The 15,794-nt window shown below is 36.9% G+C and overlaps 2 protein-coding genes across 3 annotated transcripts; both read left to right on the top strand.

Annotated features, from left to right (window-relative positions):
• The first annotated feature begins 794 nt into the window (after positions 1–794).
• LOC125075818 (locomotion-related protein Hikaru genki) lies at positions 795–6,915 on the top strand. Of its 2 annotated transcripts, none has more exons than XM_047687593.1 (10): positions 795–1,071; positions 2,641–2,732; positions 2,856–2,958; positions 3,060–3,148; positions 3,469–3,628; positions 3,723–3,893; positions 4,217–4,351; positions 5,603–5,746; positions 5,872–6,081; positions 6,158–6,915. In XM_047687593.1, exons 1-10 carry the CDS (start codon positions 996–998, stop codon positions 6,418–6,420), a joined length of 1,443 nt encoding a protein of 480 aa, XP_047543549.1. In that variant the 5' UTR covers positions 795–995; the 3' UTR covers positions 6,421–6,915. The 2 variants fall into 2 exon arrangements, with proteins under 2 accessions (XP_047543549.1, XP_047543548.1); XM_047687592.1 differs by having other exon boundaries at positions 3,045–3,148.
• Positions 6,916–7,798: 883 nt separating this feature from the next.
• LOC125075817 (glycosyltransferase 25 family member) lies at positions 7,799–14,432 on the top strand. Its single transcript, XM_047687590.1, has 10 exons — positions 7,799–8,242; positions 11,793–12,024; positions 12,110–12,225; positions 12,306–12,538; positions 12,628–12,934; positions 13,018–13,092; positions 13,166–13,223; positions 13,309–13,430; positions 13,523–13,720; positions 13,812–14,432. Exons 1-10 carry the CDS (start codon positions 8,043–8,045, stop codon positions 13,975–13,977), a joined length of 1,707 nt encoding a protein of 568 aa, XP_047543546.1. The 5' UTR covers positions 7,799–8,042; the 3' UTR covers positions 13,978–14,432.
• The last annotated feature ends 1,362 nt before the right edge of the window (positions 14,433–15,794 follow it).

Genomic DNA, 15,794 nt, shown 5'->3' with positions numbered 1-15,794 from the left:
TCTTGGATCCTACGACGCGGATCACAAGAGAAAATCTCTTGTCGGTTCCCTATACAAAAGGGATTTGATGAATATCCAGGTTTAATCCTAGAAAAATCCTCATATCAATTCCGACTCCAGGAGTTTTCTTTTCCTTTAGGTCAAAACGAAATTAATGGAATAGTCATAATCGATAGTGTTCATGCCTCTTATAATGTGTAATTCTTAAATTTGTCTTTCAGCACCATGTTCTAAAGTTTACCTACTAGTCATACTACATATCTATTATCTAGTTTCGAACTAAAAACCGGATGTCTGAATTGATAGATATCCGATTTATTCCGATACTCGTTTAAAAACAAAATGTAGCTCTACTATCTATGTACGACCGCGCTATTAAAAAGTCAAATCTTAAAATAACGTAACTTATAACGATGAAGTAATTTATCCTTATATTAGGTTTTCATTACAGCGCGCTAAATTAAGAATTTATTTTCAAACAAGTTTAAAAGTCACTACCCATTCTCAGGTTATTTTTTTGGTCAGGATTAATTCAATTATTATAGTAGCCCCAAATAAATTTTCTAATATAGTTTTAAGTTAAATCATTTTCTGATGCAAAAAGAAACGAAGACTTTACTGTAATTTAGAAAATAATTATACTAATTTATTTTTACATGTCAAATGTTTTATTTTCAGCGTAAGGTTTTTGAACGCTTCATTTTCTATGCTAGCAACACGGTTAATCTAAATATAAATATGACATGTTCGATCAAAATTAAATTCAAACTGTTTTACAATCGTCAGTCAGTCAGAGTCCACTGTTCAGTCAGTGGCTCAGTGAGCAGTGCAGTGATCAATGAGTAGAGAATTCCTATATTTTAGATTCGTTCATTTCAGTAACATAACACGGAAAGCATTTTCTATGTAAATGAAGTAATGAATGCCTATTAGTGGATGGTGATCAGTATTTACTGCTGCAAGTTACGTACATAACGAAAAATACTGTATACAAAATGAACAAGTTTATGCTCCTGTTATTATTGGTGACGGCCGGCTTCTGTTATAACAAGAATGAAACTGTATCATCGGGTGAGATGATAGATCTAATTTTTTAAAACAATTATAAATAGTAATAGGAACGAATATACACTTATGTAACGCAAAGTAAATATTTATTTTTAGAAAAATCAATAGTCGTAATCAATAATATTGCAAGTTGCAACTATGTGCGCAGTCGCGCTTGAGAAGGAGCCATTTTGAGGATCAAGTTTCAGCTTTTACTTATTGATTTAACAGCCTCCTAATTGTTACTTGAGACTTCAGTTCCTTGCTTCTTAATACTTAACACTAGACTATCAAACATGTTATTTCTATTTAATATGAGTCTATGCGTAACACTATCATAATATTCATCACAAATTGACAAGTTGTCTATTAAATTTCTACAAAGACTTGCTTAATCAATCAAAGAAAATAAAAGAAAATCTTATTTGTTTCATCCAATAAATATATTTTGTATAGGAGTTCCAAATGAAGGCTGATTGAGCAATTATAAATACTAGTATTATACATGAGTTTGTCAGCACATTTACATTTAATGCCTAATAGTAGCTTATATTTCTTAGTGTCCGGGTCTCGAGTAAAATGTGAACTCGAACTATTGTTTAGCTTATTCACCAGGCTACCGGCATGCTTATAAAATAAAAAAAATAATTAGGGATATTAACATAAAATCTATTTTTCAACTGTCTTCTAGCAAGTCGCAGTTCACATATTTAACAGTTAACTGAGAGACAACACTCCTCGGGTACTTGAGTTTCTTTTAAAAAAATATTTTTGTAATTCTCCCCAAATGTTTCTACAACGGCCATCATGTAACTACTATTCTTTAAATTTTTCATCTTGTATTGCTTCTAATCAGTTCTCGAAAATAAAACAGATTTGCAAACAATTAAACTATTTCTGTTTTCTAAAGGCAGCCAGTGTACTGCCAATGCTAATGTTGCCAGGACATCACAAGCACACAAAGAGAGCTATATTTGTCTGTGGTTGTGTTGGCCTGACGGAACACCACTTGAGCTCGCAATTTACTTTCGTTGCTGATAGCTTGTCACAATTTTATTTGTTTGCATTGTATATGACTGAAGTAAGAATATAGGAAACAAGAAATAGTTAAGAGCCCCCGAGACATGCATTGCCTAGGAGCTCGCATAGTGGCTACTTAACACGGGCAAAACATCTTGGACTCATTATCATATTTTCTGGCTCTTGCAACAATTTTATTAGATTTAAAGCTGCAATGTAGATCATACGGAGAAGAACCAGCAAGTATCTCAGTAGTTACTCTTTTCTGGCAATCAAGTTATATAGATAATTAAATACAATTGTATTGCTATTTATCCTGGATGTAGAGTAATAACACACTCACCCTCGCACTTGTAGAATAAGAAAGTTTGCCTTTGAATATTTTCACACAGCCACTTTTAAGGGCATACGATTGCTACCACATAGGTTAAAATCGGAACCTGTCTATGTGTCTTTTTAGATCATTATGATATTCTGTTGCTCGGAATGTTAGATGAATTCTATTTATATAAGTCTCTAGCAATTTAAGTGGTGTATCCGTCTCACTGATACATGATCGTATCATTATTTCAGATGACTTCAAATGCTCCCTTCCAGATGTCACAACCGTTGACGACAACCTCGATATTAGCAGGTTTAGGGCTGACTTCGCAAAAATATCTGAGGTGAGGTATTGTTCTAAATATTGAATGATACTAAAACATTTCCTTCTGTACGTGTGTTAAGACAAGTGTTTCTCAGTTATTTCTATTTTTTCAATTAAGATTAATAATATCTTTCTGACGTAGGTTAAGTTTCCTGGAATCATCGGACCGACAAATGAGCATCTTATTTGTAAAATAAAATGCATCGATGGAAACTGGGTGGGCCCCCTTTGTTCCCAAACACCAAGTAAGTATTTTATGAGAGTCTATTATTTTTATTTTTTCCTTTTCTTTTTAAAACGAAAAGGACAATACTAATTTATTCAGTAACAGTCAAATCGATTACAGATGGTAGATTCCAGCCGGTCTTCCGTGAATGTCTATACCGCAATCAAAACCCCCTATTAGCTGTTGCCTTTAAAAATGACTCTATATTGGTAAGTAAACGTTTTGTATTTTACTTTGATACAATAATAAATTTTATTGACATTCTTTAAACTTCTGTCATAGATGATAAGCCTTAACTCTTCAAACTTAAACTTTCAGAGAGAAAGCGACCGGTGAATATATGTAATGGTTAGTCGTTTTAAATGGATCATTGCACTGATTCCTAATAACTAAACAACTTAATACTTGGTGGTGGTGTTATTTGGTTGGTGTATATTTTAAATTCTAACATTACAATACTAACATTGAACGGCTGTGTAAGAAAGAAATGTCTCAAGTTAGAATTCTTTGACACGGCACTATATTTCAGATCGATACTTACTTTCCACATGGGTCTGTAATAGTTGCCAGATGCAAGCACTTTGGCTTGTACAAGCTTACAGGGGAAAACATGCTACGGTGTGAGAACGGCGAATGGTCTTCTAAGATGCCGCAGTGCGTTCCTACTTCAGTGATCACGAACTATACAGGTACACACAATACACAAGGAAAGAATACGACTTTATTGTTTGTTAAATGTTGTTCTTCTCGGAAGCCATAAGTCGTTTTAATTCTCGATCTTAGGTGGTGCTCCGCCCACTATCCAGTACATCGCCGTGACTGGCTCCGCTATAGTGGAGCTGAGCGGCGAGCTATACGTGTACCCTGGAAGCACGGTGTGGCTGGACTGCCTCTGGCCACAATCCATGGGAAAACCGGACTGGAGCTGGACCCAGTTGTATAGGCATCATGCTGGTAATAACACAGTTGCTGACGCTTAGAAATATTAGTTATCCGATTTAATTACTATTTTGTAAGATATTTTGGATGTGTTTGGAATCGATTGCATGAAGATATATCTCGCCGCGCCCCTTATAAACGGCTTGAATCCTCGACTGCATTAGGATAATTCAGAAAGCGTTCTAAATGCCTCTGTTGCCAGATTATCTTCTCGGGTCTGAGGTGTTTCTTTCTGAACCATTGGTAGTTTTTTTCTTGACTAAATTTTTTCAATAAGTGTTTTGCGTCTGTAATGAATAAAGAAATTTGGTTTGACTTGATCTGGGAACGGCTTGCAGAGTGGGCCAGCCACACCGGCGAGACGGACCTTCACTACCGCCTCGTGCTGAACCGCGTCTCCGCCCGGCACAGCGACAGCTACACGTGCACCTCTCCCGCCGGGAACACCAACACGGTCGCCATTAAAGTTGTTAGTGAGTCTTCTTGCATGGCTGTTTAAGGCTTGCCTATTAAGCTTGAGCTTCGATCCGTTGACAGCAACCCACCGAGCACCTCGGCTGTCGTGTGCTTTGTAACTAAGTGTCCGTGTTTGTGTAAAATCGAAAGTCATCCTTTATATAGAGCAGTTAATGCATACTACTTTCCTCTCCAACGAGACTCATTTCACGTAAGTTTAATTGCATGTTCTTTATGTCGTAGTACCAAATTTAATTTTAATTGTTTCTGTTGTATTACTCGTATGTAGATAGATCTCTTCACTCACGTAGGCGCGCCTCCGCGTTAAACTATCGGAGTGAATTTACTAATACAACCTAATCAACTGTCATCTGCGTGAGATGTCAGTCGTAAGTAAGGCATCCTAACTGATCCATCTTGTAAGCACGACACTCCCACTTACGCACGCCGATAATTTAACGCGGGTGGGCGCGCCTTCCCAAGTGAAAAGGGCTGCAGCCGTACGTCGTTGCGCCGTTAGCAACAGCAAGCGCATGCCACAAAATATGACGTTATCGTTGAAACGACGAATATTTCAGACAAGAACTGTTTTATTTAGAACATAATATAAGCTCGGAATAGAACTGTTTGTCTTCAGTTCACACTAGCTTCAATTCTTCACACCCGTAGATACTCGCAAGACGATTCGCTGGCGACCTATTTCTATTCACTTCTTGAAAACTAATATTTATAAAAAATTACGCGGACTGCCGAGCGACAACCGAGCGAGAGGGAAAGGCGCGAGAGCGAGACAGATGATATTTTAAGCCTATATAGGGTGGCTCTTTTATATATTGGTTTTCCTGTATTTTAATTGGTTAATTTTATTTTCAATTTCTGTATAAATAGTTAATAATTTTTACAAATAAATATTTCTTCTTATACTCGCTAAAAAAGAGAAGTTTTACTAAACTGCCACTCATCCTCCTATAACGTCCATTACAATGCTTTAGTCTAAAACAGGAGAAAAACTGCTTTTAGTTTTGAAATCATGCTGCTGACGAGAGTATTTGCTAATATTTAATTAGATTGGAACCCTTATATGTTGTAGATGTTTTAATTTTGACTTTATTATTTAAAAACTAGGACTTACTAGGTTTAATTTATTAGATATTCTGATCGTTTTATTCCCTTATAATAATACCAGCGTAGTAGACAGCACAGAGTAGCCCGCCATGCGCCTCCTGCATCGCGACGCGTCTCTAAGGCTGTTGTGTTTTTGCTTCCAGACATAGTTTGTCCGCCGATTAACGTTTCGTCACCCCATGTTCATCAGTTCGCACAAGGCACGCGGCTGGGAAATGCTGTTCACTTCAGCTGCCAGCCGGGCTACCACCTCAACGGTTCTGCTATTGTCAACTGCATGGGTGACGGTGAGTCACATTCAGCGATTCCGTTTCAATTATATTGTAATAGGAAATGGTCGAGATGCTCTGGCATATATTATGTACATGTTTCATAATGTCGTGATGTTGAAGTGTGCTTTATTCCCTCGCAGGGCGTTGGTCATCACAACCGCCTACGTGTGTAGAAACATTTTGTCCAGTGCTCCGAACGCTCGGTAACCACCTTAGCGTCGTAGAGTATAACTCATCTTACGGCGGACGCGCCGTATTCGCTTGTTCGTGGGGGTATCGACTCATTGGAGCCCCAGGGCTAGAATGTGAACTGGATGGAAAGTGGTCTGGCGAGATGCCGCACTGTATCGGTGAGTAAACAGAAACGTCCCCGAAAGTTACTTACGGACCTGACGGGTACTCTAAAACGAGCGTTCTTGTTCGCAGCTATCTATTGTCCCGACCCTCTCGTGCCGGAGAAGGGTCGCTTGTTGACAACGGCGACGTCCAAGGACGGAAAGTATCCCGTCGGCGATCTGATCATATACTCGTGTGAAGAAGGTTACGAGATCGTCGGTGAAGCTTCAATAGTGTGCACTGAGAACGGGTTCTGGTCGCACCCCCCACCCTTCTGCTTACCTCCGTCAGAAATAAAAAAATCTGATACTATTTATATAGATAATACGACTCTTGTCAATTTTGAAGAATAATAGCCTACAAAATATTTACATTAAAGATATTTAGTAGGCCATCTTAGATCTTAAGAAAAGTATATCGATCTTATTGACAAAAGTGATCGCTCGTAAGTGTTCCCTTTTAGAGCTCCTTTAAAATATATCTCACTAAACTGTATACTGAAGTTTATTCTACAGATGATATTCTTATATTGATAAAAATATACTTTAGATAAATGGATTACTATTTTGTGAATGTTTCTCAAACGATACGCTTTATGAAAAATGTCCTAAAATATAATAGATTATTAATATATTTAAGTAGCCATTTAAATTATAAAAACATATCTAATTAATGTATCGATATATCGTTCATTTCAATCAAATTTGTACACAAACAGATCCAAGTCGAGACTAAATTGCTTTTACAGCAAACCACGCAAGGCAAGCTAAATATTGTGACACTCTGTTTTACCTTTATACAAATTTGTATGAAATGAGCCGTTATAAATAAAGTAATCGAAGCATGAATGTTTTTTAATTTATATGTAACATCAGAAAATGAGTCCAAAGGTCGATGTCGAATAACGAAGTTTATTATTATTTACACGACGGGAAACGTTATGATGACGTCCAACCGAGTGATCTCGTATTCATCGCCTTCAGACATTAGGGTTCCTCAGAAATTATTGCTTAGACGTCTTCGCTAACGATGATTTATAAATTAGGAAGTGCATTTAGTTATGTGCCGTTATTTTGAATCAATCAATTTTTCACACAACCGTTAATTACATCGCTAGGAGTAAGGAATAGTCTTAATTAGTTTTTGGCGACACAAACAAAATATTTCAACAAATGAGATTCGAAGAATGTATTACAGTTATAATATTAATAATTTCAATACAACAAAGGTGATACAAGTGATATTATAAGAATCATTCTAGAATGAAATGAACGAAGCCTACATTTTAGAATATTTTGATTTTGTGAAATGAGTTAAAACTTGACTTGCCAGTTCTGACTTACAAAAATAATAGGAAAGAGAAGGGACGACAATTACCCATATAACACTTAGATTTGTTTTTATTTACCTACTAATAACAAAATCGAAAATTGAAAATGATTTCTACCTCCAACTTAAAAAAGCAATGGTGAAGTTAAAAAGACAACTTTACTCTTTATTTTAATTTACAATGTTTATTTTATGACGAATTTAAATTGGTGTGTTACATAATAATTAATAATTATTGTTATACTAATAGTAATACGTAGATTATTAGTATTTATTTGTAATTAATTATTTATTACCTAGATTTAGATTATGAATCGGCTGTATAGTTCAGACTGTTGCCTACTGTTGTAATGAAACACAAAAAAAAAAAACTTATGTCAAAGTTCAGTCGGACCGAGGCTGGAGGTCATTCCAGTGTCCTGGATTTTGTTGATTTGAATTGCATGCATGGGCCCTGCCTGGGTATGACAAACAGTGCGCACCGCTGTTTCCGCTCATTGTTTTGCGTACTTGCTCTCAAATGAGATTTCATTCCTTATTCATTTTTAAATCGTACATACGTGAAGACCTTTATTCGTAAACTCATATATTAAATTAATATTCATTATATATTGAATAAACTCAAACGTTACTTTGTGTCTGCACTATGGCTAACTATAAATCACAAGTGTTTCTCTTATTGGTCGTCTTCGGGCGATATTTTGTTTGCTCTGGTGATTTTTATGATAGTTCTGTAATGCCGCGAGTTGCAATTTCGATTTTAGCTCGGAATAAAGTTAATAGTTTACCGTATTTCTTGACCAGTCTTAGGCTTTTGGATTACCCAAAAGAGCGCATTGACCTTTGGTGAGTATAATATTTTAAATGATTAGCATAACCTGCACTATGCATCCAGAATTTAGGTCATCTACTGCTGGTCTTTGATCGATAGATTCCAACTCTAAGCATCCTGAAAACGCCATCTTGTTACATGCTAATTAACTCATATGTACTTATATTCAGTAATATTACAAATGTACGATCACTGACAGCTTCTTTCATAAAAATAAAAGCTTCACTATAGACTTATTATTATGTAAAATTAGTACATCATGGGTGATAGGGCTGATTGGGCTTGCTGTGAGCCCCTCTGCTTAGCTATAACCCACTTTTCATATATTCTACCATCAAGCGGCAATACTTAGTATAATTGTGTTCTGGTTTGAAAGGTGAGTGTGACAGTACAATTATTGTCACAAGTGGTGCATCGGTGATGCAAGGAACTTGCTGTGGTGACCGCATAACATCAGGTGGCTATTGCAGGTCCACTTATCTTTGCTTTAAAAAAAACTGCTTTTTTCTATATTCAAAAAATTTGGTTTAATAAATTAAAGAAGTTTGTGACAATGCTACTGTGGATAACATTTACATTAGCATATATTAGCAGCCTGTAAATTTCCCACTGCTGTGCTAAGGCCTTCTCTCCTTTTGAGGAGAAGGTTAGGAGCATATTCCACCATGCTGCTCCAATGCGGGTTGGTGGAATACACATGTGGCAGAATTTCATTGAAATTAGCCACATGCAGGATATTTTCCTTCACCGCCAAGCACGAGATGAATTATAAACACAAATTAGGCACATGAAAATTCAGTGGTGCCTGCCTGCCTGGGTTTGAACCCGAAATCATTGGTTAAGATGCATGCATTCTAACCACTAGGCCATCTCGGCTTATATATATTATAAATAGAAGGGAAATTAAAAAATCTACTTCCAAATAGAAATATATCGATATACAAAAATTTTGCACATAACTATCCAAAGAGAAACCTATATATGATAAAATATTATTTCTCTGTAAAATAAGTTTTAATAATTATACACATTTCAAATAATTACTCAATAAAAACTGCAATGGTGTTTCAAAGGACAAGATTTATCTGGACAGTAACAATTCAAACAATTCATTGTTATGAACATTAAAGTATACATACATATTGTTCATTTTTATGCTGACGATGATAAGATTGAAATGAGGTTAAATTTCAGAGTAAGTGTAGTAAGCTACTACTGCTCAGATAATAAACATTTTAGTTTATGATTTAGGACCGATGTACATTTATATCAACACCGGATAGTCGTGAAACATTTAAAGTACTGAAACTGTAAGCGTTTAAATGTGTTGTTTTTTATTTATATAAGAAAAACAACCTTTGTGAGGTTGTTTTTCTTATATAAATAAAAAACTGCATAATCATGTATTAACGGCTACTTCACAATAATATAATATAATGTTTATACAGAAGAATATACAAAAGTATTCCATAAAAGCTGATATATACTATTAATACATCTTGTAACCCCTACTTTCCATTTGCGTACAGTACAGAGAACGTTTTTGGGTAATGGTATGTGCATACATAATAAGACACCGGAAAATGTAACCAATTTACCTTTTACAAAATTTAAAAAGTTTATTAAGACTAAATTAATAAATAAGTCTTATTATTCATTAAAACAGTACTTTTTAGAAAAAAACGCCTGGGTTTAGGCTCCGGTTCCATCACAGGACACTAATTATTGTAAAAAACAGCATTGTAAATCTGTTTATTTGAAAAGAGCAACTATGCGAGTTTCTTGCCGTTTATTCTCACTGGAGGCTGCTTTCCGAAACGGTGGTAGTATTTTAATATCGACGATTCAAAAACGCTTCATTGTGAAGTTTACTTGAATAAAATTGATTTGATTTGATCATGATCTTGTCTCTCTGATATTAAATGTATATTAAATGAGCTATGCCTATCTAAAGCCAGCATTGCTCATGCTCATTTGAATAAACAAACACGATAGGGTTGCATGGCTACCGACCGCCTTCCCCGAAAACAGTAAATAACTAAAACATTAAAACGACACAATGTCGAAGGTCATCCGGCCGGGCCGGACGTCCTGGATTTTATTGATTTAAAGTGAAGTCTGGAACGGGGTGGGGGGCGCGGAAGCTAGGCACTACTAGTTTTTTTTAGGATGCGCGTCGTGGAGCCGGTCAACGCGTTATTATCCATTTGCTTTTGCTAAGTGAAGACCGTGATTCGTGAACTCGTTAATATATTGTTGATTTATTGATCCATATTAGTTTTTACAAAGTCTGTGTCTGCACTATGGCTAACTATAATTCGCAAGTGTTTCTCATTTTAGTCGTCTTCGGGCGATATTTTGTTTGCCCCGGTGATAATTATGACAGTGCTATAAGGCCGCGTATTGCAATTTCCATTTTGGCTCGAAATAAAGTTAGCAGTTTACCGAATTTCTTGACTTGTCTCCGGCTATTGGATTACCCAAAGAGCCGAATTGACATTTGGTAAGCATAATAACTTCTAAAAAAATTTAAAGATAAACAATTCTTATATTTTCTACCTTTACATTTTTCATACGCTTTGGTAATAGTCCTGATATGACACATGACGGACAGTTCTTGACCAATTATCTACCGTATTTACCGTACAATACTATTCGACTCAACGACTTATCTATATCCACTTGATATAATTCCAAAGTCTCGATTGCAAATTATCAGCATTGAAAACGTTTTTTTTTTTCACGAATTCTTAACGAATACCATAGACTATTCAAGATCTCGACAATATCGCGTAAATTCAATGTCAAAGTTGTTTATTTGCTTTTACTCGAGTGATTGGATTAAATGATCGATCCAGAGTTGCGGTCACCTACTGCAGTGCGACGAATGCACTGCGCTTGTCTAAAACGACTCAAAAACAAGTCTATTTCATACAAATCCCTCTTTTTCCATTGTTGTTCAGACCGGCCGAGAACACAATTAAAAACCAAGGATTATTTCAATAATTACAAACTAAGGCATTGCATTCTGTTTATAAACGAATGCTATAAGTATTATGTTTGTAAGAGTTAATTTCCTACCAACATACTTAATCGATAATACACAAGTTTGACTTCCGCCCAGAGACATGCGCGGCATATCATGAGAGCAGTTTCTGGTATATGTTTGTATTTTATCATACGAGAGTGTTAAAACTGCCATTGTTGATAACATTTGCCTGAATATTTCGACATAATGTCAACGAACTATTTATGGTTGCATTACCGAATGAGATAAAATAATTAATAGTGATCGTAACGCATTTAGGCCATAAGATATGTCGTAAAATTTATTTAGCTAGTAGTTCATTAACGGCATATTTTTCTTTAATGTTGAACTGACATAGCCAGTGACGGTGATAGATGGATACAGATAATTAAATGTCATTGATGATCGCTTTTTACAAAAAAAAGTAATATGCTTTACCGTTAGCAACGACTATCAGCAAAGAAACGATTCTATCGTAATCCTTTTATTTAAATTATAGTATTTAGTACTAGTCTTAATTAAAATATCATTTACAGGATCCACACTGAAAATAATTACGATGAGACGGAAGAAATTCTGCACAAATGGGCTGAAAAATATAAGAATTTGTACCATTCATTTCACTTGTTCTCGCAAGTGTCGTCGGAGCCCCAGGAAGGAGACAACGAAGTGAAAGTTTTCTGGGATACGGTTCAATACAAGCACGTCTCGAAGCTGAGAGAAGAGGCGCTGAACTACGCTAGGGACATCCGGGCCGACTACCTGTTTGTAAGTGGAAAACCAATCATTTCTATTTTATACGATATCAGCGGCAGTTCCGTGGACTCAAACTTATGTCCCTTTTAATTTCCAGATGTTGGATGCGGACGTTATCCTCACGGAACCGGCGACTTTAAAGATTCTCGTCGGTCGCAAATACAAAATTGTGGCTCCAATGCTCATTTCGGATGGACTGTATTCAAACTTCTGGTCAGTTGAGTACGGGTGCTTAATTAACTGTGCCTGGTTCGCCTTCCTTCCTCCAAACTCATCGGCGAGCTTTGTTTCAGGGCTGGCGAGTCGAAGGACTACTCCTACGAGGATTCCTCTTACTTTATGAAGTTCTTTAAAAGAGAAGTACTTTATCTCGGATGTCACAACGTACCGGCGGTACACTCCGCGGTGCTGATCTCGCTAACAAACGAGTCGTCCGATTATCTCACCTACTATCCTGTAGAGCATTCGGACTATATGGACTACGGCGACGACGTCACAAACTTCGCAGCGAGCGCGCACCGCACTGGTATTTCATAACTGACCGTATATTAGACACTCGTAATGCCACAGTACAGTAGATACATCCTAATAAACTACATTTACGTTCTTCCAAAGGTACCAAGATAAAACTGTGCAACGATCAGTTGTTTGGCTTCACCACAATGCCGAACATCGACAACGATCCGATGAAAGAAACGCAAAGATTTATCAACTTGAAAGTGGACGCATTGGGTCACGAAGTCGAGTTCCCGCTTGACACCGATCTGAAGAAGTACGTGACGTACCCGAAGTGGTCCAAGTTCGGATGTGACATGGTATACATGATAAATCTCGACCGACGGCCGATGCGGAGGAAGCTGATGCTGATGACCTTCAAAGAACTCGGAATAGAAGTGAAAAGGTTACCCGCTGTGGATGGATTGTACGTATGACAGTCGCTCACTCAGCTTTGCGCTTAGGGCTACTGCTCCAACGGATAATTTAATTCGTATATTTTAATTTTAGAAGACTAAACCTGACCACGCTTCGACGCTTGAATGTGAAATTTATGCCTGGTTATGAAGACCCCTACCACAAGAGGTAACTTGACTGGTGGTGACGTCACTGGCCCATTCATATGTTTTACATCTACTAACGACTTATCTATTTTCAGACCAATGAAAGCGGGCGAAATAGGATGTTTCCTGAGCCACTACAACATCTGGAAAAAGGTAATCACGCGAAAAGCGATCCACAGCTCCGTGTAGTGGCTTAAGTCAGCCTCAAAGGACATCTCTAATGAATCTGTTTCCACAGATCGTTAACAGGAAATACTCTTTGACCATGATTCTCGAAGACGACGTGCGTTTCTCGCCGAACTTCCGCGACACCTACCGTAAAATGTTGTCTGAAGTTAGAAAGCTCGATTTTGACCTTATGTAAGTACCATAACGTCTTGATCCTCCTACTCTCCAAAACGTTCCGACAGCAAAATTATTCAGAAATAAATTGAAATAATTGTTTTAATTAGCTACTTAGGAAGGAAGATACTTATGGAGGGCGCTGAGGAACAAGTCACTCCTCATACGACTCGGCCGCGTTACTCGTACTGGACTGTGGGATACTTGCTGACCAACAGGGGAGCTAAGAAGCTTCTCGATGCCAACCCTCTTCAGAACATGTTACCGGTCGACGAGTTCCTTCCGATCATGTTCGACCAGCACCCGAAGTGAGTACCTACACCTTCCGACAGAACACACTACAATAACAGGACTCGCACTTATCGGGCTGCGTACTCAACGTAACTTTTTATTTTCAAGTACGACCTGGAAATCTTACTTCCCGAACCGCGACCTCGTAGCTCTCTCCGCGCAGCCGCTCCTGGTCCAGCCTACGCTCTACACCGGCATGCCGGGCTACGTCAGCGACACGGAGTTGTCCTCGGTCATCAACACCAGGACCTTCTCCTTGCGGAAAGATCTGTGACGCGATATCGAAACTGGATTCACTGATATATCTTTTAAATAAATATTCTGCGATGACTGCGACGGACGATGACTATGGCTATGGCTATGGCTATGATACTCCCTGTTAGGAGTACGTATTTTAAGAAAGGCATAAAGCAAAGGATCCGATTTACTGTAAGCTAAATATTGTACGTTACCGTGCCATTCGAAGGGGAGCAAGTCGTAACTTTTAACTTCTAGGTGTGTACATGTAAGTTATCCCACCGTAAGGTTCTGGCGATAAGCGAAGCGCGCAGAGCTCGAGCGTTGAACATATCGTTACAGTGATTTCTAATCAACGAGAACTGTCTCTTTAAATTGATCCTTCGTTTTAACATTGTTATAACTTTTGACTTTTACAAAAGAATACCAAAAACCACATCAATTATATATTAAGATTTAAAATCTTTGTAATACCATCTATTTCTATTTTAACATCCGATTGTTTTTGTATATTATCTATTGTGGTGTTATATTTTTATAAAAATTTACACAATGACTGAACGTAGTTGTTTTTATAAATATTACTATATGTATATAGATTAAATTAAAAGATATTATTTACACGATTAAATAAATGCATTTATAGTTTTACATTTATAATAAGTTTATCTTTTATATTTTCAGACTAACCGTTTTCCCGCCAAGTACTTACGTATTTTGTGTCGAATTTATACTACGTTTCATTTTGTGCGTTTTTTGTTTTACAAGACTCTCATTATGATTGAACTTCTTCACGCGCGTCTGTTCAATTGTTTGTAAGGAAGAGGTTACGAATAGCACTCTTATAAATTAGCCAATACTATCACAGGATCATTGTTGCGACGAAACCGCACAAACTCAAACGTAGAATATATTAGCAACATAAATAAAAAAATGTAACACTAGTCGTTTATGCCATTCATGTATTTTATGTGCCATGTAATATGTTCCTAGATGTTTATTAAATGCAAATTAAAAACCCAAACGTGTTTTACTTATTAAACAAGCAGCAAACATCTCATCTTAAACGTTGCGACCCGTACTACAGGACCTACACTACCAGGACCGGGCTGGGTGCTGAGTCGGAGAGCCGGGAGCTTTGAGGCACCTCGCGAGGCTTCGAAGTAGCCAGTAGTTTATACTGCACCTTCTCGCTTCCCACGTTTCACACTCAGAAAAGGATTTGTGGTTTCAATACTTAACCTGAAGTCTGGACTGATTTTTATTCCGGAAATTTTAATTAAACAATAGAAACAGCTTAGGTAACGGTGGTGGTGGTAATCCTCATAACGGCGGTTGTGTTAGAGTAACTTATAAAAATATTACTTTTAACGATGAAGAAGAACCACAAGTTTCTGGCTTTATTGAATGTCGCCAAGTATTCAATATCAAAGCACTCTGTTAAACGATTCCTCAAATCTTTCATATTTTCCTTTTATTCATAATAATGAGCGTGTTTTAAAGAAATAAATAAATTTTAGACAATCGTTGGGAATTTTAAGGTTTGGCACATTTACAATGAATACTCCTATAAATAAATAAATCAAGAGAATTTTGTTATAGCGACCTCCACTCAGTACGAGTTTATGCATACGTTTCCAACTATGATAACGACGCAAGACAAAACTAAATAATTTATTTAGTATTGCCTGAAACCGAATAATTTGGCTCGGATAAAAAATATAAAGAGGTCACAAGTATCACGCTGATACTGATTAAATTGATACCAATTTTTTTCTTTGGAATGTGGTTAATTCCTTGCCCCTGCTTACTTCTTTTAAACACAAAAAGAATGTAAACGAGAAAAGTATCTCA

The sequence above is a fragment of the Vanessa atalanta genome, chromosome Z (assembly GCF_905147765.1).
Source record: "Vanessa atalanta chromosome Z, ilVanAtal1.2, whole genome shotgun sequence".
Classification (NCBI taxonomy): domain Eukaryota; kingdom Metazoa; phylum Arthropoda; class Insecta; order Lepidoptera; family Nymphalidae; genus Vanessa; species Vanessa atalanta.
Note: the sequence above shows the minus strand (reverse complement) of the source record. Positions and strands in the feature narration are given on the sequence as shown.

Excerpts from the sequence above, each read along its gene's own strand:
- LOC125075818 (XM_047687592.1), top strand. The coding sequence starts at position 996 with ATGAACAAGTTTATGCTCCTGTTATTATTGGTGACGGCCGGCTTCTGT. Across the intron at positions 1,072-2,640 it reads GAATGAAACTGTATCATCGG|ATGACTTCAAATGCTCCCTT; the intron begins GTGAGATGATAG and ends TCATTATTTCAG. Across the intron at positions 4,352-5,602 it reads GGTCGCCATTAAAGTTGTTA|ACATAGTTTGTCCGCCGATT; the intron begins GTGAGTCTTCTT and ends TTTTGCTTCCAG.
- LOC125075817 (XM_047687590.1), top strand. The coding sequence starts at position 8,043 with ATGGCTAACTATAAATCACAAGTGTTTCTCTTATTGGTCGTCTTCGGG. Across the intron at positions 8,243-11,792 it reads AAAGAGCGCATTGACCTTTG|GATCCACACTGAAAATAATT; the intron begins GTGAGTATAATA and ends TATCATTTACAG. Across the intron at positions 12,539-12,627 it reads AGCGAGCGCGCACCGCACTG|GTACCAAGATAAAACTGTGC; the intron begins GTATTTCATAAC and ends GTTCTTCCAAAG.